Here is a 25,879-nt window from a genome sequence, read left to right as displayed (position 1 = left end):
AACCCTCACGACGGTATAGCATAGGTAAGGGTAACTAAAACAAACTGATCCCGCGTGATTTAAATCTCAAACCGCGCGTCCCCTTTGAGTGACCACGGTATGAGAACTCCGTAAACCTATCTTCGGAGGGTGAGTGAAACCCCTGTTTGGATCCCGCAATCCAAACAGGACTCTTACAGCAACCCTGGACACAGCAAAACTGTTTGTAATGCCAGGTGCCCGCTCATTTGTAACTATTCTTACATCATCCTCCAAGCTCCTTAAGAGTGAGACCGACAGGAGTGAGAGCAACGGCATCGCCACCAAACCAGAGAAACAATCCAAATGGTCAATCTTTCCCCCGAGAATGGTTGAGGTTCTTGTTCTGAGCGACTCCTCGGAAGTCACCACCCCAGCCAGAGTCAGAGCAAAGAGCACAGAAACCTGACTTACAGTAAGAGGTGGTTGGTTTTGGTTGTTGCTGTTGCTGTTGTTGTGTGTTGTATGCAAGAACCGGCTGGCGTGGAATTCCTGCTTCCATTCCTGCTTTGCCCTGGCTGGATTCTCAAATGCGACGACGACGACGGTCCCCGTTCTTTGGGGACGAATGTATATTTTTTTTTTTATATATTTTCTCCTTTATTCTTCTTCTCGCGCACGGACTCTTCTCCACGCTTGACTGTGGGCCACCTTTAGTAATCATCTGAGCGCTCATTGTCGAGGTCACATACCTCGACCGCGGGACCTGCCTGTGTTTTGGCTGCTTTTTTTCGCGGTTGCTGCTCCTAGAGGATTGTTCATTGTTGTTGTCGTCGTCGGCGTTGTTTTACGATCACTTCATCGCCGGGCCCGGAACGGGAAAAACTTTTTCCCATTGTGTGTGCTGTAATATCGTTTTTTTTTTCTGTTTCGTGTGACGCTAAAAGACCTTCTGCTGCGAGGTCAATTTTCACCGAAAACTAACCCGCGTCCCGCGGGAAATTCTCCCAGCGGATTGCGGAAGTGTTCTGTGGCTGCTGCTGCACAAGCTTCTTGTGTGATACTCCACCGGTTCTCGTTCCGGTAAAGTGATTTCGATTTTCGGCGGGGTTCCGAGTTAGCTCTACTTTACTCTTTCACCGGCTGTTTCTGTTTGTTTATTTGTTTGTTTTATGGTGTGTTTTGTGGTTAGCCACACTTTTGGGAAGTGTTTTCCACCGATGGATGGATGATCATTTATGGATAACAAGGGGAAAATGGGAGAAAAATTTACACGCAAATCAGTGATCCGTTCCGAGGTGATTAAGATTTTTAAGTGAAATTGATAATCCGCCGTGAAATGTTAATGATTTGTATTGCTCGTTTGGAAGAAAGTGATTGCAATGCCAGTAACAGCAACGAGTGAAGAATTTAGTCATCTAAAGAAACCGATTTTGAGAAAATGAAAATTCATGTTGTTAAAAAGATTACATAACATGGAATGAATAAGCGTGTAATGTTCTAAGTGCAATTCGACGGAATATAACCATACGAAAATTATATTCTGAGTGAAACAAAACATAATTTTAAGATTTCTCCCGACAATTTTAAGAAGTTATCCACTGATTATTCTGAAGATCAACCTTCGATAGTGAAAACCTGAAAAAGTTCATCTTAGTGAGTGAAAAATAACAAAAAAAAAAATCATGGTGTTTTTACTTATGATTGCAATGAAGTTTTCGAAAGCTGTGTCATGCTTTCTGCGCTAAAGAAGAAATATTGGATGAAAACAAAATAAGTACCTTAATCAAGTATTTTGTTAAATTGTGTGAGTGCTTTCAAAAAGATGATTTGATTTTAAAGTTATTGCAATGAGATAATAAAAGTGTATTGAAATAGAAATAATATATCAATTATATAGAATTGTAAAAAATATGAAGTGATATCAAACCTGGTGAATTTAAAAGGTCCAGTGGAAATTTCCAATTAATCACATTGAGAATATTAGATTGTGATTAAACATTTGAGCATCTATAGAACGAATATTTCATCGTAAATTTCTGCAGCCCCAAAGGATTATCTTCAAGATGCCGAGCACAATAAGAGGTATGTTGATTTTATCCTCAATTGGATCAAACATCATTTGAGACTCCATGGAGGAGATTCAATATGGTCATTCTACTATTAAAATAAACCCAGATTGATAAATATTTGAAATGATTACTCATTTCCAAGTTCTTCAATATTCTGAAACATTAAAACGAAACATCTGTAATATGTATGCATGGCAAAAAAAAAGATTAAACTATCCATTTGTGAAGGTTTATCTCTAACCTATCTTCAGTTTGACACGCTTTTTGATGCAAAATATTGACAAAGCATAGGGATACATCGAAAGTACCGAAAACTGGGGAAACTTGATCACCGAGTAAGTTTTAAAGGGTGATACGGTCAAAATTTGGTCAAGAAAAAACGCGTGTAAATCGGTGAAATCGTTTATTTAATAAATCAAATAAATTTCTTTTTCAAGTTTAATTAGTATAAAATTCAGGAAAAATGTTCAGTTAGGCTTCCGCTTTTCCAAATCCGAATTGCCGGGCCTTACGCTTAACCTCTGCCATCAGATATTGTACAGCCACCTTGTCCACTTTCTTCGCCGCAGTGAGCCAGTTTTCCTTGAACTGCTGCTCGTCCTTAACAGTTTTTTGGTCTTCTTTAGGTTCCGCTTGACAATAGTCCAGTATTTCTCAATTGGGCGGAGCTCTGGCATGTTGGGAGGGTTCTTGTCCTTGGTAACCACCTGCACGTTGTTGGCGGCGTACCACTCCATGGCCTTTTTACCGATTTGACAGGATGCCGAATCCGGCGAAAACAGTACGGAACAACCGTGTTTCTCCAGGAAAGGCAGCAGACGTTTATTCAAACACTCTTTCACGTAAATTTCTTGGTTGACAGTCCCGAAAGCTATGAAAATGCTGCTTTTCAAGCCACAGGTACAGATGGCTTGCCGAACCAGATATTTCTTCGCGAACTTTGACAGTTTCATGTGCTTGAAAATATCTGCTACCTTTCCGCTTACTTTTGCCGTACAAAACTCCTGTCCCGGAAGCTGCTTGTAGTCGGCTTTGATGTAGGTTTCGTCGTCCATTACCACCCAGTCAAACTTCGTCAGCATCGTCGTGTACAGCCTCGGGGATCGCGCTTTGGCCGTCGTATTTTGTTTATCATCATTTGGAATCACTACCTTCTTGTAAGTCGATAGTCTGGCTCGTTTTTTGGTTCGATGCACGGTTGTAGACGATACACCCAGCTTATTTGCGGCATCTCGGAGAGAGAGGCTAGGGTTTCGCTTGAAACTACCGGCTACTCTCTTTGTCGTCTCAGCGGCTTCCGGTTTTCGATTTCCCCCCGATCCAGACTTCCTGGCTGTCGACAAACGTTTCTCAAACACTTTAATTACATTTGAAACGGTTGATTTGGCAACTTTTATCGATTTTGCCAGCTTTGCGTGCGAGTAGCTCGAATTTTCGCGATACGCGAGCAAAATTTTGATATGCTGCTCTTCTTCCTTGGACGGCATTTTGACAACTGAAGAGTGAATTCCAAAATCAAACTAGGAGCAACACTCTACACACACACTCCTTCAAAATGAGTGGTGTTCAGGTTTTTAAATGCAAAATTGATAGAAATACGTCATGTTGATATTTATCAAATTTCGGCCGTATCACCCTTAATTTCTATTTTGTTTATTTTGAGAGGAATTTAACCAGCTTGGTCATTCGTCCTTTGAAGGCCTTGCCATAGTACTGTCTTCAATACCTATCCTATGTATCAGTTATTATGTTGAACTGAAAAATGAGTAACTCAAATTTATTATTTTCCAGGATACATACAGGTTTTCGCCATGTTGTTGTTTTAAGAAAAAGGTTATTAGAATCGAATAGTAAAAATCTATCGGCTGGTTAAGGAATAAATAGATTTAAATCTTAAAACGATTTTTATTTCTTCATCCAACGTTTCGGCATTTATTATGCCTTTTTCAAGGAGTCTATTAATATAATATAAATAATGATGTGTTTAAAAAGGTGTTACAATATATGGTGTACTTACTGAAATTTCTAGTTTCAATTGTCCAAAACGTTTTTGAAAACCGGTGATTAGATAGTTTAGCGACGTTTTAAGATTTTTTTGTGACTGAAATCGCCGAAAATCAATTTATTGGTTATTAGAATCCTTGATAAGTATTCACTATCAGAATCAGAAGCTTCAATCGTGGAATCAAGAATCAAGAAACCTAATACAAAATCAGGTTCGGGGATCAGTATGCAAGATCCAAGAACAGGACTTAAGACTCAGGATCAAGACAAAGTATTAAAAATACGTAATCCGAGTCCAGAATCGGGAATGAAGATTAGAATGTGGAATCATGATCCAGGGATCTGGGATCGGTATAACACACCAGGATGTAGGATCATGATTAAGGATCAGGAGATGGGTCCAGTATTAGGTTCAGGATCACAATTCAAGTTCAGAATCAGAGATGAAGATCCAGAATCAGGATCCAGAATGCAGGATTAGGATCTTGAATCAGCACCAGGATCTTATATCATGATCCAGGATCAGGATCAGGATCCAGAATGAAGATCCAGGATCAGAATCTAGGATAAGAATATAGGATCAGGATTTCGTATCAGGATAAAGAAAAGGATCAAGTTCCAGAATTGGAAATTTTTCTTCCGGGCATGATCAGGATTAAAATCATGGATTCCGGATTTTGTTTGTTCTGATTAATTTAAAGAATTTGAGCCACTAAGTTTACTGCTGTTGTTTTGATGGTACAATGTTCGGTGTGGTTTTCCAATGGTGTTGCTGGGCTTTTAATTTAAACATATCCGATCTACTGGAGTATGTATAAAGACTATCCTCTTATCAGTTGACCGATATAAGTTATGGTTTATGCTCTTGGAAGCATTGCGTTTTTTTAATTTTTGTTTTGATAACAAAATTTTAATACAGCTTTTCAATCCAATCGCATAGTACGACAATTCACAAATTCAAAGCTTTTAGAAAACATAAGTTTAATTATATGAACTTTAAGCCGCGGTCTAGAGGAAAGCATTCAAGTCTTCCGAGCCAGAGATCATGAGATCGAATCTCGGTAACGGCATACATAATATCTATGGTTTCGAAAATGATGCAAAACAACCTTTCGTAATATTTGAACGGCTCTAAAGATTTTCATCAAACGTTTTTCATCATCGCGATATATTGCTACGCTATTAAATTGACGTTTTTGGCAAGTAACTTTATTCGGGTGCATCCGAACAAAAAAATCAACTAATTCTTAATATATTTAATTTAACATCGTTATTTTTTTATGGAAGCACCCTGCAAACCCTCGAAAAAAAAATTCCTTAATCAGACCATGACTTTCAATTTGACACTCCTCGTTAAAACCAGCTTTATCGCTCCTGTTTCACAACAAGTTTTTATGTTATATGATTTTAATCGCCGTAATTTGCCATTCAAATTATAATCAACAAGTTTTTACTAAACTTTTAGTTTTGGTAAGCTCGTAATGTAGCTCAAATCTGTTTTTCAGACAAAATTCAAAATAAAAAGTTCTAAGAAAAAGAAAAAAGAAAAAGAAAAAAAAATCGAAAAACATGCTTCGGAAATAGACCAAAGCTCAGCTGCGGAATGCTAAAAGAAATTCACTGAGTGTTCAAGAGGGCTGATTTATCATATTTTTGTAAAGTATCACAGTGCTTATCATTACACCACTAGAATTGGTATGAAATTACCTTTCTGGTAAATATAAATTTATTACGAAAATCGTTAACCCTTCATTTAATTATTTTTTTATTTTTTCTCGAATATCATTTTAACAGTTGGAAATGGTGAGTACATCAAGAAAAAAAATTAAAATAAAATACGAATTTTCACTTTTTTCATGCATTAATTGTTGCAAATTTATTACTTTATGAAACGAAGGGTTAATATACTCAAAATCTAATGCAAAGTTGAATTTGAATCTTAGAAAATCGGAGAAATTGCAAATTGACAAAAGGTTGAAAAAATAGCTACCTTTGAAAATTCGTCAAAAAATCTGTGTTTCGTATTTTGAAAATCTAAAAATTCAAAAATTCAAAAATGTGCCGTTTGGACGATTCATTGTTTGAAAAATACGGTTTTTACACCACTTTTTTACATTTTTGTGGTCAAGATCTTCAAAATTTTCAGAAAAATATATCCTTATGTGCAACGTATAGCATCTAACTTCAGCTTTCTTTGTCACTAAGTGAAATTTTTTTTCGAGCTTTCCGCAGCTGATTAACAGTCTTTTTCCGAAGTTTGTTTTATTAATTTTTTTCTTAGGCTTTGAATAACGCAAAACTGAAGTATTTTAGCTGAATATTGTCCGAAAAATATAACTGAGTTACGTTACGAGGTATCCAAAACTATAAATTTCGAAGATCGGTTGGGAAACAACAGAGGTTTATTGGTTTAAGTCAAAAGTGTCAAATTGAAACTCCAGGGGCTGAAACGGGTTAAAATTTTTAGGACGAATGAGGGTTAAATGACAACATTCAATAATATTTTTGATTGATACTCAAAATCATTGGATTTGTTCAAGATTTTGGAGGATTTATCTTTTTTATTTTTCACAAATAAGTAAGTTTTTTAAGAATCTTTTGATTTATTTAAAAAAGCCTTTAATACTCTCAAACAAAAAAAAACTGAACCTTCAAAACTCTTGAGCAATTTCCAATAAATCCACCATCGATTAAAATAAATAAAAAATTTCAAAAATGAAATTAAATCAACCAAATTTTTCGATTCAAGTATGACTATGAGTTTCAACTCGATTACAATTCAAGAATTAAGGTTGAAATTCAATTTTGTTAAAAACCTAGAATATTCCAAATACTTAACAATTTACCAAAGAAAATAAACATTTTTTTGCATATGTTTTTAACGTAAAGATCATATACTTCTTTATCAGCAAACATCTTCTTATATAATAGAATTCCTGTTCCGTAGATAATTCAAAAAACAATAAATGCAATGTTTTTTTTTTAAACAAACGAGCAAATTAAATTAAATTTGAAATTTGAGGCGTAGCCCGTGGCGAAGAGAAGAGCCTTCAAGTATTCTAAGCCAGCGGGCATGAGATCAAATCCCAGTCACGGCATATATTGTGCTTTTTTTTATGGATTTGTGGTTTTAGCATTTGTAAGGTGCTAGCCATCGTTTCCTCGAAAGATGTACACTTAGAATTAAGAAAAAAGGAATCTCTTCGAGGAAATATCTAGTTTCATTGAGATCCTGTATATGTTTGTGTTCGTTGTGTTTTGATATTTGTGATAATCAGCTGATGTTTTTAAATTCTTCGAACTATTCAAATTAAAAGACTGTGATCTCTTGCGATACGAATTCCTCAACAAATAAGCCATTTCCGCAACGCATTCCAATCTTAACCCTTTAATGCATAGTGTTGTTTTAAAACAACACTAATCCAAATCCAAATATCTCGAAAACCCGTGGAAATTTTTTAGTGATGTATTCACAAAAAATATTCTAGAGATTAAAAGAAATCAGTCCATGGTATTTTTATTGTGATATTCCAATGTATGTGTGAGATATCGAACAATGTATGCGGAAAAATTGCAAAAATCAAATTTATTTATTTTTTTGAAAAAAATTGTTTTTGGAAAATCGTTGCTATTTCTTCAGATTTGCAAATTCTAACAATTTTTTTAATGTCAATCAATCAGAAACACCTTCCTGCACCCAATTATCAAGGTTTGGAAGAAATTGGCAAAATCGTATTATAATTATTTAAGAATTTCAAAAATTATTTTTCAACTTTGATTGACCATAACTTTTATAATACTCAAAATAACGACTTCAAACCTGTTGTGTTGTGTTATTCGAATTAAAATGTTATTATTTCAATGAACCAATAGCTGATATTCTCATTTAAAAAAAGTCATGCATTAAAGGGTTAATTTGAATCAGTATTTTTAATATCAATTCTAAATCCTAATTCTGAATCTGCACTCAAAATTTGAATTTTGATCTGAATCCGAATATCAATACGTTTTCGGAATTTAAAATCCGAATCAGAATTTTAATTCTTAACAAAGATGTAATATCTGTTTCCGAGCCCTCAATCATGAATCATTAATATACATATATGTTGAAGGTTTAAAATCAATATTTCAACTATTAATAACGACTTGCGAATCTGAAATTAAACATAAGTTTCGAATGATGAATCTGGCTCCGAGTTTTTATTACTGGCTCGCCTTACACTGTTTGAATTTTGAAAAAAAAAAAATAAGTTGATCAATTTCGAAACTCAAAACGAAACAAAACTCAGGATGTTTTCTTTTTTTCTTTGTTTCGTATTCGGAAAATAAAAGACGTTAACAGCATTTTTGAAAAAAGTTAACTGAAGATCACTTTTAATGTGAAAGCGGGCGCTGAATTCGAAAATGAAATTCAAAAAAATCCCAGTAGAACAGTTTTTGAGTTATGCTCAAGATATGAATTTTTCTTAAATAAAAAAAAGTACTTTTCTCAAATTCAAATATCTCTGACTGCATAACATTTTTTGAAATTTCTTTTCTTGCATATTGAAGATGAACGAATCTGCTATCGATTATCTTAACTTCATTTTTGCGTATGATCAACAGTATTGTTGATATTAATGACTTTATGATAGAAAATTTAAAAAACACATTGTTGTAGAGAAAAGTTTGTTTCAGGGAAAATTTTAGACTCAAAAGATAATATTTATTGCATCCAAATTTCCATTGACCTTGGAAATCAACTCAAACCGAAGATTTCAAGTGGTTATTTATCAAAACTGGATGAAAATTTATGAAGTTATGGTTACTTTTCCATAACGGTAATTATTGCATTTTTGAATAATTTAACGAATCGTGGTGTACTTATCATAGTATAGGAAGAATTAAAATTGGTAAATCTCACTCGCTCCTAGTGAACATTAATCATAAGCTTACCAGAAGGTCATTTGCCAAATTTCAGAACGAAATGACCATGAGGAGGGGTTATAAAAATCCATTTTTATATTTTTTTCTATCATAAAGTCACTAATATCAACAATAGTGTTGATCATACGCAAAATTGAAATTAAGATAGTCGATAGCAAATTTATTCACCGCTGATATACGAGAAAGATACTCAAAATTAATGTTATGCATTCCAAGATATTTGAATCTGAGAAAAAGAAGTTTTTTAATATTTCCAAAGATTCATTTTTTGAGCATAATTAAAAAACTTTTCTACTGAGATTTTTTTGAATTTTATTTTCTGATTCAACGCCTGATTCACATTAAAAATATAAGTCAAAAAGTAAAGTGCAAATCAAATTTTGTGACGTGAATTCACTTATTCGCGCTGTTGTTATTCAGCCAGATTACAACTGATTCCTATAAAATTAAGTCTTTCAGAATCATCTCTTTATTTTAAAAAAAGTTTTTTTTTATTTTGTTATAAAATTTTAAAGTTTTCTCGTAAAACTTAAAAGTTTCCTTTTTTGTGACGTAAATTCACTCATTTGCTACCGTTTTTGCTCGCCTTTTAAAACAATTCCATTGAATTGAGAACAAATTCTTTTTTCTACACGATGAAGAAGTATTAAACGGCTTCAAAATTTACTTTTAAAAAATCCTAAAAAGTCAATCCATATATTTCAACTAACAATTTTGTGAATTTTTTCAACATTTACACCTTTTCCAAAAAGAAAATTCGTTTTCAAAACTATATTAAACATGTTAAATTTTTTTTTCTTTTTTTCCGTTGGTTTTGTGTGATTTGAGTTATCAAATTATTGACAAGTTTGAGATTTTTTGATACGTGAACGGATAAAAATCATTTGTGGGCGGTACAAGCGCGTGGAATGTGTCTTACGATGAATTTGAAAAAAAAAATCAACTAAAAACTTTATTAAAGCTAACTCATTCATAAACCTTCTAGATAGGAAAAAACCGGTTGAAAATAAATTCCTTCCTGCTCCTTCCAGAATAAGGTTGCCAGAATTTTTTCCACTCCCATCCGGGCCTAGCAATTCCGGGCATTTTTTCAAAAAAACCTGGCAAAATCCGGGCATGAATTTCAATTTCTCAAATCCAAAAACCAGGCAAAAACCGGGCAAAATTTAGGTGTAATTTACATAAAAGCAAAGAAAAAATGCAAAAAGAAATGAAATTAATATTTTATTAATGTAATTTCAGACTTCCAAAAACATTTTGGAACACTTAAATATTCAAAGGTTTATAAACGTAAATCAGCGAAATTATTTGAAACAACCGTTGAAAATTTCCATACCGTTAATCGATTCTGCTGAAACTTACTCAAAATTTAAATTTTTTTTGGATTCTTTGTGAAAATTGTGAAAAAATCCGGGCAATATCCGGACTTTTTTTTACGATATCCGGGCTACCGGGCCGGACCCGACTTTATCGAAATTTTGCTTCAAATATCCGGGCAAACCCGGATAAAACCGAGCAATCTGGCAAGCTTATTCTAGAACCTTCACTTATCCATCTCCATAAAATTGCAAAACCAATACAAAATTTGCGTAAACCATGCCTGTGTGAGTCAACATTCATGTTCTATCTTGGAAAGCTCATCGAGTGATGAGTAATGGCAATCCATCACCGGGTGCTGCCAAGCCCCTTGTACGCATCAAAACTAAAAAGAAAAAAAAACAAAAACAAAGAAGCAAACCACCAAAATAAACCAAATCTCAACACCAAAGCTAACCGAATCCAAAAAGCTGGCCCAAGTTCATTGACTTCTCGGTCGAAAGTCGCCAAAGGCCAATGAACGCACTTCACTCACCGAAATTGATGTCTTAGGAGGAACTAGACGCAGTGTGAAACTTGAGCGCACGGGGAGAAAAAAAGCTTCTATTCTAGTTTTTTTTTTCGTTGGTCTTCACGCACTTTACGCACCCTGCCCTGAGACTGGTTTCGGTTTTTTTGTTCACGGCCAGCTCATTCAAGACGGGATCCAAGAATGGCTTATGAATTCTACAGTTGGACTTTATGGGTTTGAATTCTTTTTCAATTTCTAGTTTTTCCGTCAAAAGAACTGTTAGTTTAAAATTTGAGCTATCAATCATAAAAAGTGTTTATTTTCTTATAAAAATCATTAAAGACAAAGTTTCATAAGTTCAACACAATATTCCAAAAGTTCAAGAAAACTGTGAGGTTTCCGACTGGAGCCACTTTAAATTTTGGAAACATGGGGATCCTAAACAGTTTCTTTTCGGCTTCTCATACGCACTCATAGCTATTTTTGTTTCCTTTCTTTCGTACGCACCGAAGCTAGAAAAAGTGCGTACCTACCTACCTGTCTAGTTGCTGCTCAAGTTTTGAACGATTCTACCCCTTGGGCAGTTCAGAGCGCCTGGTATCTCGCGAAGTGCGTGTCTGTGCGTGCGAGACGCTTCAAGAGTGTTGTTGCTGGTTACGCGTATGCGTACGTACGCACCAAAAACGTTTCGCGTGTTGTCGAGAAAATTTATTGTAGCCCAGAGAGGGGGGTCGACACACATCTAAAGTCAATGGTTGGTCAGCTTGACTGTTCTAATTGAGTCATTGAGAATTGCTAATTTGGAAAGTTCGTTGCGTGAAAAATTAATGCGGAGTGATTTCCCCCAAAAAAGTAAAGCAATTTTAAATTACAATCGCTTTCATCGAAAAACTGACTTGTTTGCGTTTTGATAGGAGAAAATTGTTTTCGTTTAGTCAAAATTATTAAGGGCCAAATTTTATAAAGGGCCAAATTTTATTAAAAAAATGAATAAACATGAGACAGGTGCATGCTATGTTTAGAAATTTCAAGTAAAGGTTTAAATTTTAGCACCTGCCAGATGCGATTTATTCATTTCTGAATTAGCGCAACAAGTTTTAATTTTGTATAATAATTTGTATAAGAAAACAAACTTTGTCATTAAAAAATCATCAGAGATGTATCGAAACTTTAAAAAAAATAACTTCTTGTTTTAAATATTTCTTGGTTGGATAAAAATATTTGACTGCTTATATAAAAGCTGTTCAGCTGTAGGATGAAAGTGACAAAATCGCAAAAAACAGCTTTGCATAGTCAATGAGTTTGTTCATTTTGATAACCTTGGAAAAATCATTTCAAGAAATTATTGAAAACTCTAGCAAGCAAAGCCTCTCATTTTAAATACTTATAAAGCGATTCAGATTTTTTATTTTTGTACAATTTTTGATGAATGACCTTAATCTGGGCCAACAGCTCAATTTGGTCTTGAAATATAAAAAAATGGCAATAATTCATATCCCTGAAATAAAAATTCGATACTCCTATGCAATTAATGAACTCTTATTCTGCCTTAATCCAACCATACAGCTTTTTGCTATTGAAAGTCATTTAAAAAAAAAAGTTTCAACGCTTGAAAAATGCACTTCCTCTTCAGTGGTGAATCAGACAGTTCAATTAGTGCTCTACATTCTGAGAAATCTGAGTAAATTAGGAAAAATCACGATTTACAACTGTCCAAGGCAAAGTTTAGAGGGAACACACTATCACTGTGATTAATATGACCCAAACCACCTATTTTTTCCATAAACAGCAGATTTCTATTTTAAAACCCGAAAAATTTGTAAAGGGTCCAAAAATGGCACACTTTTCAATTTTTTTTGTTGTTTCGATTATAGCCCTTTTAAATTTTGAAGTTGATGAGTTGAACTTGCTTTATAGATATTAAGTTGAGATATTTTTGAAAACTAACGACATTATTCCTTTAGCTTAAGTTTGATCATTTTCTGATAATTTTCACCAAATCGTTTGACCGTTAAAAAAACATTAACTTATCTCATAAGCTTCCAAATCAGCTTACCAGATACGCAATACGTTGTTTTATAACAACGTGAAACAAAAATGCATATTTTAGAAGAATTATCTTAAACTTTTGGCCGTTACACCATTTACATCATACTGCGGATTGATTCCAAACTTTTGAACGATAACATCAGTAGCTATTTTATTTATTTTAAGTACTTTACAATTTTTTTTGCACATAATTATACGTTTTTTGATAAGTATGAAAAAAGGATGGTCTACCCCAACCCGGAATGATCGGGTTTGAATTTTAAGTGCAGGTTTTGGAAAACGTCTCAGCTTTAAGTTATATAAATTTAATATATACTTTTTCAACAAACACATACAAAAATATACAAAGTAGATTTGAATCAAAATCTTTCGAATGAAAACTAAAAAATGCAATAAGTCATAAGATGGCTGAGATATAGTTAAATAAAGTGTTCATGTTTTTGAAGGGATGGTCCCAAACTTTGGCCGGCAGTGTTAAATATCGTAAATATTGCTAAAGTAGTATTTGCTATATGGATGACCTTTTTTTAAACGTAACATTTTCAAAATGGAAAACGTATTTTATCATTTACGGTGTAAATGAGCATTCATGCCAAACTTTAACCTATTTGCGCTTCTAATGAAGACACTATGGACGAACGTCACTTCGTCGAATAATCGTTAAAAGAAAATCTGAGTTTAAACGGCTTAGTGACTAATGTGTATTTGAAGCAGTTGTATGCCAAGAATCGAGTTGTAATGCAAAAGGATAAGATTATGAAATATTTTACATAGATTGTACAGATCAAATTTCATGAATAGTTCCAGAGTAATGAAAAAGAGAAAAACGCTTTTATTGACGAAAATGAAACATGGATGTACGTCACTTCGATATAACACGATAGAACCGGAACATTGAATTCAAGGATGAAAAATTTGACAATCCATATCATTGTAACTCTTTCGATACCTATGATGGACGTGCCAGAGCTTAATTTTGCTTAAAACCGAACACCTGTTTCAAATACTTCAAACTGCATAGAAACATTTTGTTGAATAGTTCATCTTAACGTTAAAAATTCTGTCAGGCGTTTTTCAACAGTTATTTTCTTTCAAAATGTTGTTGATACCTAAAGATATACATATAAGTCCAAAAACCTAATGCAACTTCCTATGTTTTTTTTCTGTAACTGATTCCAAGTCTCATGGCCAAATCAACCTAACTCGGGAAGGCCTTAAGATCACGTATGGTGTCAAATTGCCGACTCACAAATTGGTATCAAAATGTAATAAAATTTCCATCCAATTAAAGTTTGAAGTTTGGAGTTTTACGAAAAAGACACTTTCCTGCCGTAAAATATTGGATCTTTACCGAACAATTTAGAAAAGTGGGGATTTATTTCTTGGAACAGATGAACCAGCTGAAAGCTGAAAATCTCTATAATAAAGACATTAAAAAAAAAAATTCTTGGAACATACAAGTACCTATCTAAAAGTTATAAGTTTTGACAAGTTTGACAACAGTTTTTTCAATGTTTCAAATTGAATTCCAGAAAATACTGTAGAATTCTACTTTTGATAACGATTAAAATAAAATAACAGTAAGATGAGAACCTTGTGTTTCTTCAAGGAACTTAGATTTTTTTTAGAGTGGTGTTTCTCGGTGGTTTTATAGAGGAAAACTAGGCAGTTTTTTATAACGTTTTCGGCTTATTTGTGTTCGAAGATCATTAAATAAAAAGAATCAAATAAGTTTGGAACTTAGATGAATTTATATTCGACATGGTTAGGATGATTTTTAGAACATGTTGAATACTTTCAAGCTTGAGTATTTCAGATATTTTTTTCAGAGATTTGAACATATTTGTAGTTGAAGGTTTTCAAAACTATATTGAAAACTACATTGAAATTGGCTCCAATTATGGAACTTCGTTCTGTTATAAGATAGCTTAGTCCATAATTTAAAAAAAAACTTTAATATTATATGAATATGCATTATCTGCTTATTTATAAATAACTAGCTGACCCGTTGTGCTTTGCTACACCTTCCGGAAATAAATGTAATTTGTAAAAATTTGTTCAAATTTAGATTTTAGAGAGCATTTTTTTAAATCAAACCTCATCATACTTCAGAACCAACAACTTTGAAATGAGAGCTGCAGCTGCAGTTCTGAATTGCAATTCAACGATGGTATATATTATTTTCAGTCTCTAAACTCGTTTTTCAAGATCTGAAATTTGTACTCAGTACCCAAAAAAACTTTTTGAAATATGGTCCCTTGTTTGAAAAGCTCTTTATCTTGAATTTACATGGAAGCTCTCCCATCTTTTTCAATTTTGTCCCCCACTGCTTGAAGAAGGTAGGCAAATTTAACCGGCTCGATACCCAAACAGCACTTATCATGGTAATGAAAAATATATTTAATTAGTTATGTATTAAATACAGTGCAAATTTCTTTTTTTTTTTTAAATAAATTTACTACGGTTAACATATAAACATTTAAAAAAAATATCAGTTGCATCACTAAATAGCGTTTTTTTTATTTTCTCTTTGAAAGTCAAATATTCAAAAATGTAGGCAAAAACAAATTTATAAGTTTACATTTGTCCCGTATATTGGGGCAAGTGTCAATGCAAAGCCTATTTACAGATGCGTCAGAGTAATGGCTTTAAAATGGATTTAATACGAATTTATGTTTGTTACCCCACTTTTAACGAATGCTGTTCAAAGGGAATGACCTTCATTTTCAAAGACATTTAAGAATTTTCAATATCCGCTGCAGTTTCAACATTCGGAATACCCCTTCTGGTCTCTCCAACATATTGAATCATTTTGAAGATGAATTTCTTAAAAGTTAGACGTTTGCCCTTGCCCCACCGTGTAAGTTGACAGAAGGGAATATTGTTTTTAACACTTTAAGGGTAAACTAAAAATTTCTCTTAAAAATTTTGCGTCCAGTTTAATATCAGTTCTATAGTCTCGCTTTTCAAAAACGAAGAGGATCAAAAGTCTCTTTTATGCAGCCATGTAACACAAAAACACTTTTCATGTTAAGTACGTACTTGAATTGGTATGTAAGCAAAAATTACGATGGTTTTTTCAGAATTATTTAAAATAAAAAGCTCCCATTTTCATTACTAAATTCGTTTCAGTTGTTTATTTGGGCCGAAGTAACAATTTCTAGAAGAAAACATAATTTTTATTTTTTTTAACGGAAAAAGTTGAACGTTTAAACATGTTCTAATGTTCCTTAAATGAAAAGCCGAATGCTACCTACAATAACACGAACTAAATATGGAAGTATTTTTGCAAATCTTTCAATTGGTTTTGATTCGATTGATAAAATACCAATCCGTGTCACATCTAGGCGTCATTTATCACTACGTGCTGTGTACAAATCAAATAAGCAAGAAAAAAATCCATCTAGGTTGCATATCGTCCCACGTGTTTGAGAAACAGGCGCCTTATTGTTAAATTTTCCAGCAATCAATGAACAGTGTGCTTTGGTTACTATCCTCTTGCGACGACGTTTGTTCGCACATGGAGACGAAAAACAAACCCCTCAAAGAAAATATGCTTGGTTGAGAAATACGCGTCAAAATATTCCTACTGATCAGTATGCTATGCCTGGGTTACTTTCCTTTTGCGACGCGGGCGCCTCGACCTTGGAAACGAAAAACAAACCGCCCAAAGGAAAAAAAAATCTCAAGAAAATGGATGTCATGACTTTAATTTGTTTCGAAAAACTATAAATTTTGTATGGAAGCCTCTCCTTCCTTAAGTCGGATGGAGTTTTGACTATTACAGAAACCATCCCCGGCCTCAAAAACCCTCAGATGCCAATTTTGACGATGATCGGTTCAGTAGTTTCCGAGTCTATAGGGAACAGATAGACAGACAAACATTCATTTTTATATATATAGATGTAAGGCATAATTTAATTCAAGAGTAGGAGCTTTAGCAATGTGAGAACAATTTTTTCAATATTAAATTGATTTATGAGAGAGGTGTTGGAAAATAGTTGCAAGGTGTTCCAAAAAAACATTGTTGAAAACTTTTGATTACGCTTCTTATCTTGAAATATCAACACATTCTGTTAATATCATCAGATATGCTGTACTTTTGACAAAAAATAATAATATTTGGTATTTTTCCAGGAATGCATTTGAAAATTAACTACAATTTTTTTATATGGATATTTTCAAATTCTTTGAAATTTCAAAGTTTTTTTTCTATAAAATATCTTTCTGATATGATTTTGATTTTTTTTTTATTTCAGAATATTTGATTAATTTGCAAAATGTTGTTTTTTTTCTTTTTAAGATAAGTTAACCACCGTTAATTGATTTTTGTAAACTTATTTTCGGCATATCGGTGAAATTTATATTCTTGAAGATAGAATATCAGAATTGAAAATTGATAAAATGGATTGAAAAGTGAGGAGAAAACTTACCCGTCCAGAGTATACGTGTTCACCTCATGTAAACTTTGGACCAACCAAATTTCATTGTATAGGTTAAGGTAGTGCCACCTCTATCCCGGTACTACTTCTCCTAAGTAATGAAGTATTGCGGGGTAAAGTATGGAGTACGTTAATAAGTTTTTCTCGCAAAAATGCTCTTTCGCTCTTTTCTACATCTGTAAATTTCCTCCTCACTTTTCGATCCATCTTATCAATTTTCAATTCTGATATTTTTTCTCCAAGAATATAAATTTCACCGCTATGCCGAAAATAAATTTACAAAGAACATCGTTTTTTACTTCAGGATGTTTTTCCTCTGTCTGAAGATAGAGGGAATCTTTGGAAAATATGTTCCAATTGAGAATCAAGACTTTTTTAAGGAGAATTATTTCTCAAATTACTTCGCTTCATGTTCAAAACATTAAGAGAAAAAATAAAAAAGTATTTAAATATTAATAAAAATTATACATTTTCCAAAAAAAATTGTTTGGCCTTGCTTTTATCACGTTAATGAAATTGTAGAAGAAGTAAAACTTTTGATTTCGATATTTTTCAAGTTTTAGATAGTAAATATGGCCGGAACAAATTTGAAATCCTACTTTTGTCACTTGGAGTTGAAACATCACGAGGGGATGGATTTCAAAGTATTACAAATTCAATTGAACAAAATCTTGCGTGCAATAAACTTGCATACTATTAACATTACTCAAAATTAAAAAAATTGTTTATTTTAGATCAGAAAGTAGAAATAATCTCAAAGTCCAAAGGTAAAACAATTCCCATCTACTACAGTTTGACTTTTCATCCGCGAGGATGAAAATCCCGGAAAAAAGAAAACAACAAACATAGTTTGACTTTCGATCTTCCAGCCGCTTGAAATTTAAAAAAAACTTATCAAACTTTTCAAGAAAATACTTTAAAATGCAGGGATTCTAGGAAAAATTTCACTTTTGTTTCGGCCTTATTTCATTTTTTCGCTGTTGTGCAGCAAAGATTATATGCCATTTTGTTGAATACAAGCATTTTTCAGTTTTTTTTCTCCCAGAAATCCAGTTTATTGAAAATTTTGATTACAGTAATCCGGGGAAAAATTGATCACTTTTTTCGTTATTTTCCGATTGTTTTCCTGTTAAGGGGAATGTGGCATGTTTCATATTTTTAGAACCAGTAATGGAATAATATGAACGTAAAACATGGATGCATAAAATAATTAGACTAATTTAAATTTGATTTATAAATCGATTTCATCTCTGTTCAGAATTTGAAGCTTTGGGGTAACATTGATAAGTCTCTTTTTTGACAGGTTTAACGAGTTTTCTTGACCATAAAGGATACAAAACACCTTCACAATATTTACAAATGCTAGTTTATACATTTTACCTTGCTTTTTAACGTTTCTTCTAAAAACATTTATAATCGAAAAAAGAACAATCATGCTTCATACGTTAAGGGGCAAAAATTATAACAATTGATAAATAGTTTAAACTTCAAAATACGAACAAAATTTTACCTTCACACATTCTTCTATTCTCTTCGACTATTTCCATTTTTATTTTTTTCTTCAAAAATACCATTTGTTAGGGTTCCTATCCATTTTTTTTAAGTTACGGGCTTACTCTTTGAAAATGTTCTTATTTTTAAAATATAAAAAAAATAATCATTAAATGACTATAAAAAAGCACTATAATTAAACATATACAAAGAAAAAAAGTTGTTCTTTCACATTCAACAATTCGTTTGCTTTTAAATGTTTTTTGGTATCATCAGGAGAGCTGTTTTTTGCGAGCCTTGGAAAAAATTGATATTTAAAGAATTTGAAATTACATTTTTACTTACAGAACAAAAAAAATTCAAATACAAACCAAAGTTTGTCTATTTGATACTCAATTAATAGTCTTCAAACGTAGAAAACAGTTGTCAAAAATTCGAACTATAGACTATGTTATTGATGATAATGTGGAAAAATGTATCGTTGGTCAAAGTTACCCAGGTGATTAAACCTTCATTTCATGATTTTTTTTATTTTTCCTTAAAAATCATTTTAAACAGTTGGAAATGATGAATACATCAAGAAAAAAAATTAAATAAAATACGATTTTTAACTTTTTCCATACATTAATTGTTGCAAATTTGTTACTTAATGAAACGAAGGGTTAAAGTTACCTCGTTTTATAGTATCTTTTATTACCTCCCCCACCTCCTTTGATGCCTTAACACCAAGTGATAAAAGAAAGATTCCTTATTTGTTCCGGTCGAACTGATTTTAAGTTAGATGAAAATCATGTTTTCCGCGTAGTTTAAGTTAAAATTTCTATAAATATAGTATTTCTTGGTTCACATCTTATCAAAAATCACCTGAAAATTTCTTCTGATCAAGATTGCGGATTTATCGTAATTTTGTTTATGGTAAACTTTTGTTTTATAACTTCTGATTCTTCCTTGGAAAAACATTTGAATTTTTTGCTCAAACTTAAGGATTGTTTTGAAACTTTGCAAAATGAACTCGGGATTTTATAGGTATTGAGTACATAACCAAGTTCCACCACAAATTTCCAGCTGGCATCACTGAAACTTGCAGATTAGATCATTAACTTAACTTTAAATTTGTGCGGAAACCATGGATTTATAATAACCACCGTTAGAGAGTCGAAAGAAGGGCACCTACTAAGAGAATATAAAGATATAACATGGTAAATGTGATGAACGGGTGACGATAAAAATATATAAGAGGTTCTGTTTTCAAATCTTTTTCGTTTAACGATTATTTTTTAATTTAAATTTTTTTTAAGTTCAGCATTAATGATGCAATCAAAAATTTGAAATCTCAAGGCATATCCAGTATTTTTAACCACTAAAACATTGAAAACTGTTCCGGAACACCTGTATTCAATCTTAACTCTTGGGCTCGAATTCAAAGACATCGACTCAGGACGCAACAAACTTGCCAGCTGGGCTATATCACAAGTCCCACTGTAATATTTTCGAAGAAAAATTAGATCAGTAGAAAAATCAAATATTTACAATCACGATTGAAGCAGCGGGATATACATCTATTTTCTCTTGCCGTGATCAACCATATGGAGGCCTAGCTATGTATATAAAAACAAATTTGAATTTTAAAACTACTGAAAATATAACTTTTGATGGCTTTCACCGAATAATTGTCGAAATCTGTACAAGTGGTCAAGTAATTTGTGTTCATGGCGTATATAGACCCCCTGCATTTTCGTTTAACAAGTTTTGTGATCAAATTGAATCTCTTCTAACGTCTGTTGCTGATAATCACTCCTGCTTTATTGTAGGTGATTTAAACGTTCCTGTGAATCTGGTTAATTTGAATACCGTAGCAAAATATAGATCTATCTTAGAATCTTTTGGATACGCTTGTACAAACACATTTCCTACTAGGCCAACAACTCGGAATATTCTAGATCACGTAATATCGAAGCAAATTGACTTAGATCGATTGAAAAATGATACAATCTTTTCTGATGTTAGTGACCATCTACAAATACTCACGTCCTTCAATTTATTAGGTGATAAAAATGTAACAATTCTAAGAAAAGAGATAGTTGACTACGCTAAACTAAACAGCTTATTTGTGAATTATTTAAACAGTATTCAACTACCAGAAAGTGTTGATGAAGGCCTACAAGAAATCACATCAACTTACAATCGCTTTGTGAAAGTTTCTACTCGTACACTTAATAAAAGGGTAAAACTTAAAGGTAATTGCTGTCCGTGGATGACATTTGACCTGTGGACACTCATCAAAATAAAAGATAATTATTTAAAACGATCAAAAAAGCATCCAAATGATAACAATTTGAAAGAGATGTTAATTCATTTAAATAAAAAAGTGAGTGCAAAAAAACAAGAATGTAAAAGGCTCTATTACGAGCGCTTATTAAATAATTCTCCGCATTCTAAGCTCTGGAAAAACATAAATACGCTCTTAGGTAAATCTAAAACGACTTCCTCAATCAACCTTTCAGATGAAAGAGGTGTTATAACCAATAGTACACAGATTTGTGAGAAATTTAACAAACATTTTTCCACAATTGGAAAGAACCTGGCTAAAGAGATTCCAATAGACACTGAAAATGATCATTTGTCTCATATCGCACAGGTAGAAAATACAATCTTCTTACGACCCGCTAATGTAAACGAGGTTCGATTAGTTATTTTTTCACTTAAAAATAAAAAGGGTCATGGACCAGATGGCTTCCCTGTTAATGTCCTAAAAAACAACCATGAAACATTCTCGTACATACTCACACAATATTTTAACCAAATATTAGAGTCAGGAGTTTTCCCGAACTGTCTAAAAATTGCGAAAGTTATCCCTGTTTTTAGGGCTGGCGATTCGCTTGACGTCAATAACTATCGTCCTATCTCGACCTTAAGCGTTTTTAGTAAAGTGTTCGAGAAGCTTCTTGTTAATAGGATTGTAGACTTTCTAAATCAGAACAATATACTCTATAAACTGCAATATGGATTTAGATCAGGCTCGAGCACTCAAATTGCCATCTCAGAATTAGTGGAATCTATCATATGTAAAATAGAGTCAGAAAATGTTGTTGGGGCATTGTTTTTGGATCTCAAAAAAGCTTTCGACACTCTAAATCATGACATATTATTGTCCAAATTGCATAAATACGGGATAAGAGGAACAGCAAATAATATCCTTCGTAGCTACCTAGAAGATCGCAAGCAGTTTGTGGCTATTGAAAATACAAGAAGCGAATTAAGAAATATTGATATCGGTGTACCACAAGGGAGTAATATCGGGCCATTACTTTTCCTCTTATATGTAAATGATTTATGTAACCTTCAACTTAAAGGCACAGCACGTTTATTTGCCGATGATACAGCAATTTTTTATTCAGAAACTTCACCTGATATTATAATTCAGCACATTGAAGACGACCTAAAACTGCTTTCAAAATATTTCAATTCAAACCTACTTTCACTTAATTATACAAAAACCAAATACATGTTGTTTCGTTCTTCACATAAAAAACTGCCTCGTACTAATGACCCAGCTATGAATGGTAATACGATTGAGAGAGTTAGTTGTTTCAAATACTTAGGAATTTACTTAGATGAAACTCTTTCATGGAATCGTCAAATTGAACACCTGGAAAAAAAAATTACTCCTCTTTGCGGTGTTCTTTGGAAACTGAGAAATTTTGTTCCCCATCATGTTCTCTTTAAATTTTATTTTGCGTTTATTCACTCTCATTTGAACTACCTTGTTATGATATGGGGAAGAGCTTCTTTGTCTCACTTACAGAAACTTCAAACGCTCCAGAATAGATGCTTGAAAAACATCTTAAAACTCCCTTTGTTATTCCCTACCTTTCAGCTATACTCTTTAAGAACGCATAACGTTCTTCCAATATCTGAACTCTGTGATTTGCAAACTGTTATATATATCTATGATAATCTACACTCAACTGAAAATATTCAAAACCTCCATTTTACTACGGGGTTGCGAACTCATAACACTCGCCAGTCAGATTTCTTGCAACGAAGCCGATCCACAACATCATTAGGGCAAAAAAGAATTTCGTTTATTGGACCTACTAAATACAACACCTTACCAACTGATATTAAAAACATAACCAATCGTTCCATGTTCAAAACCAAAGTGATACAGCTTTTGAAAGAAAAATTGAACCATTAAAACAGTCGATCATCAACCAGTCTTTGTTTTGCTTACCTTTTGCATATTTGTAGCGTTAATTTCTAATATTATTATTCTTTAAAAAATTGTAGTTTGTATTTTTATCTTATTAAATTATTGAACATAACTTGATAAAATTAGTAAATATAATTAGTGTAATAGTAAATATAGTATAATGAATCTCTTCAAAGGAAATTATTTTCCATTGAGATTCATATTGTTGTCAATTTAGTTAAATAATACATTTCCTCGCACGACATTAAACAATTTTGTGTTCTCAGCATGATTAAAATTTGCTCGCGTTAACTTTTATTATTCATTGCTGCCAGACATGCTGAGAACAGTAGCGTCCATTACCAGGGGGCTCAATTGAGCCTTTTGGTGTGGGGGAGTGTGGTGGGCCGCTACATTCATAAAAAAAAGCAGTTTGTAGTTTCATCTCAAGAAGCATTATCTGAATCAGAAAGTAAAATTATCTTATTGAAACAAATTCAAAATCTAAATATGAACATAAAATATGAACATAAAAAAGAGAATAATTTTAACGAATCTTTTTCCATTTTTTTATTCTCGAATATATTTTTAACAAGAATTGGACTACCAAAATAAGATCCAATATAATAAAAAAACGACAAACCCACTGACATTTCGAACTGTTTAGCAGAACGTCAACTTGGGTTCAAATCGCATCGATCTTGGACCATTCCTTACATCAACTCTAAAATATGTAGGATTAGAACTAGCAAATTGTACCATCACGCTTAGGGCGCCTGAATTGGTCAGAATTCGGGTTTTTTTCCGGTCATTTGGACCAGAGCTAATTATTAATCTAAGAATTAATTTTGGTATTTGTTTTCTTTCTCACGAATTGAGATTTCAATGTGAACGAACATGGTTTGAAATCAGATTATAAAATACGTTTGTGGGAACGTAATACAGAATTATTGAAAACAGAAAGAAGGGTTTTAGAATTCAGGCCAAAAAAGATTAAAAAACGCTAGTTTTTCTTCAAACCCTTTTTTAAATTGAAGCTCAAGAAATGCATGTTCTATCTAAGCATTGTTTCATTTGACGTTTTCTTGACTTTATTTCAATCTGGTCTTTTTTCTTGTGTTTTGATGATCTCTCAACAGTAGAAGTAGTATGAGTGTATCTATATATTTTCTTAAGGATTCTCTAGGTTTTTTGGCAATCTCACGTTACTTTAAACTAAATTAAATTACATCCAATCATTGACTCACTTTTCTTATGATGACACCTAAACGAACTACACAATCATAAAGCGATCACTAAACAATTTAATGCAACTTTCACCATTTCTCATCTTTCATCATGTATCTTTTTCATAGTAGGTACTTCAAATTTAGTTTGTAACTTCAATATTTACAAATTTTAAATTACAATAGAGAACCACATGCTTGTATATTCCATCAAATATGAAGAAAAATTTAAGCTTTGACTTAAACCTTTGAACGTGTAACAACAATCTTTAAATTTGAATTTACAACCTGATAAGGGTGCAGTATACAGTGCTAAAAATTTGACGGATAGCTGTGCGCATGTTCATTTTTGTTCGAGAGCTAAAATAACTGTCAACACGCTTTTGAAACGTTTTTAATTTTTTTTTTAGATTTTGCTGTTGCCCTTGCGTGAAATAACATCTAGACCAACAGAATTATCCTTTAATTTCAACTTATTTGATTATTTTCAAATTAAAAGCCTCGATCCGAAGGAAAAAAAGGAATCGACAGAAATAAACACATCATTCTAACAACGCAAACCCGAGACATCTTCTTATGTTAAAGGAAGGAATCCATTGCTGGGCGATAAACTAACGGTTTGGCGTCTGATTTCCTCGCACTTTTTTCTCCCTGTTAATGGCAGTCGATGCCGAAGAAGATTCGCCAGTTCTCCTGATGTTTGTTGCAGAAAGTCTTAAAGAAAGTTGCTGCCTCTCAGAAGAACTCGTTCCTCGTCGATCTCGTCGAGAATAATGTAACGGTAATGCCATGTTGGGAAATCGAAGTGTGATTAACTTTTCCGATTGCTGCCTGCAGGGATACCTGAATCTCGTCTCTTGGCGTGGTTGCGCGCCAACTGATAATGGCATGTCATTATTTATTAGAACCTAACACGGAAATTCCCGTTCCGATTCTGAACCGGTTGAATTGCCAGAAAGCGGTCGGCTTGGTGTGAGATTAATCTCACACTTGCAAACGAAAAATCAACCTCATAATAAAATTTGAAAAAAAGTTTGTACGTGGTCTTACCATTTTAAGTATCTTCGAAAATGAAAAAAATCAGTTTCGTAACGATATTAAATTTTTCAGGCCTTAACTGCATGAATTTTGAAAACATGGAAAACATTTCCTCCCGTGATATGCTGAAGTGATGTATTCGCAAGGTCGGTTTGAGGGGGATCCATAAGGCATGCATCAAAAAACTTTCAATAAAGTTGATAAGATTTAATTTTTTTTTCTTCTTGATATACAATAATGTTTTTTTTTAACGCGGTATGGAAGGACTCAGAATATTTTAGCTCAAACAACATGTCAATTCGGGAGAGTCGTGAAAAATAACCGTTCTGTTCTGTTCTGTTCTGTACAATTAAATTTTTTTCAAATGTAGATTTGAAGCTTTCAGTCTTAGAAGTTTTAAAATCAGACTTTAAATTATGAACACATTCATCCGCTCTCGCTTGTTTTTGAAAGAGACTCGATGAATGTGGGTATTCGTTTAATTGAAATGCTCTTTATTCCGATTCGGCACTCCATTTTCAATTTTTATTCCTTATTTTTTATATGAAAGTCGGATTTTAAATTCTGAACTCTGAAATTTCATTGGACTATTAAAATTTTTGAATTTTTATCTGGTATTTTTATTCATTAACCAATTTCTAATTCGAATTTTC

General features: G+C 32.9%; 1 protein-coding gene across 1 annotated transcript in view; it reads left to right on the top strand.

The window, feature by feature from the left end:
• Positions 1 to 727: 727 nt before the first annotated feature.
• Positions 728 to 25,879, top strand: part of LOC129749663 (probable nuclear hormone receptor HR3) — a 554,515-nt gene continuing 529,363 nt past the window's right edge. The window contains exon 1 of the mRNA XM_055744698.1: positions 728 to 2,043. Within this exon, the coding sequence (XP_055600673.1) occupies positions 2,025 to 2,043 (19 nt within the window). The 5' untranslated portion in view covers positions 728 to 2,024. The remainder of the gene's footprint in view (positions 2,044 to 25,879) is intronic.

The sequence above is a fragment of the Uranotaenia lowii genome, chromosome 2, assembly GCF_029784155.1.
Source record: "Uranotaenia lowii strain MFRU-FL chromosome 2, ASM2978415v1, whole genome shotgun sequence".
NCBI lineage: Eukaryota > Metazoa > Arthropoda > Insecta > Diptera > Culicidae > Uranotaenia > Uranotaenia lowii.
Note: the sequence above shows the minus strand (reverse complement) of the source record. Positions and strands in the feature narration are given on the sequence as shown.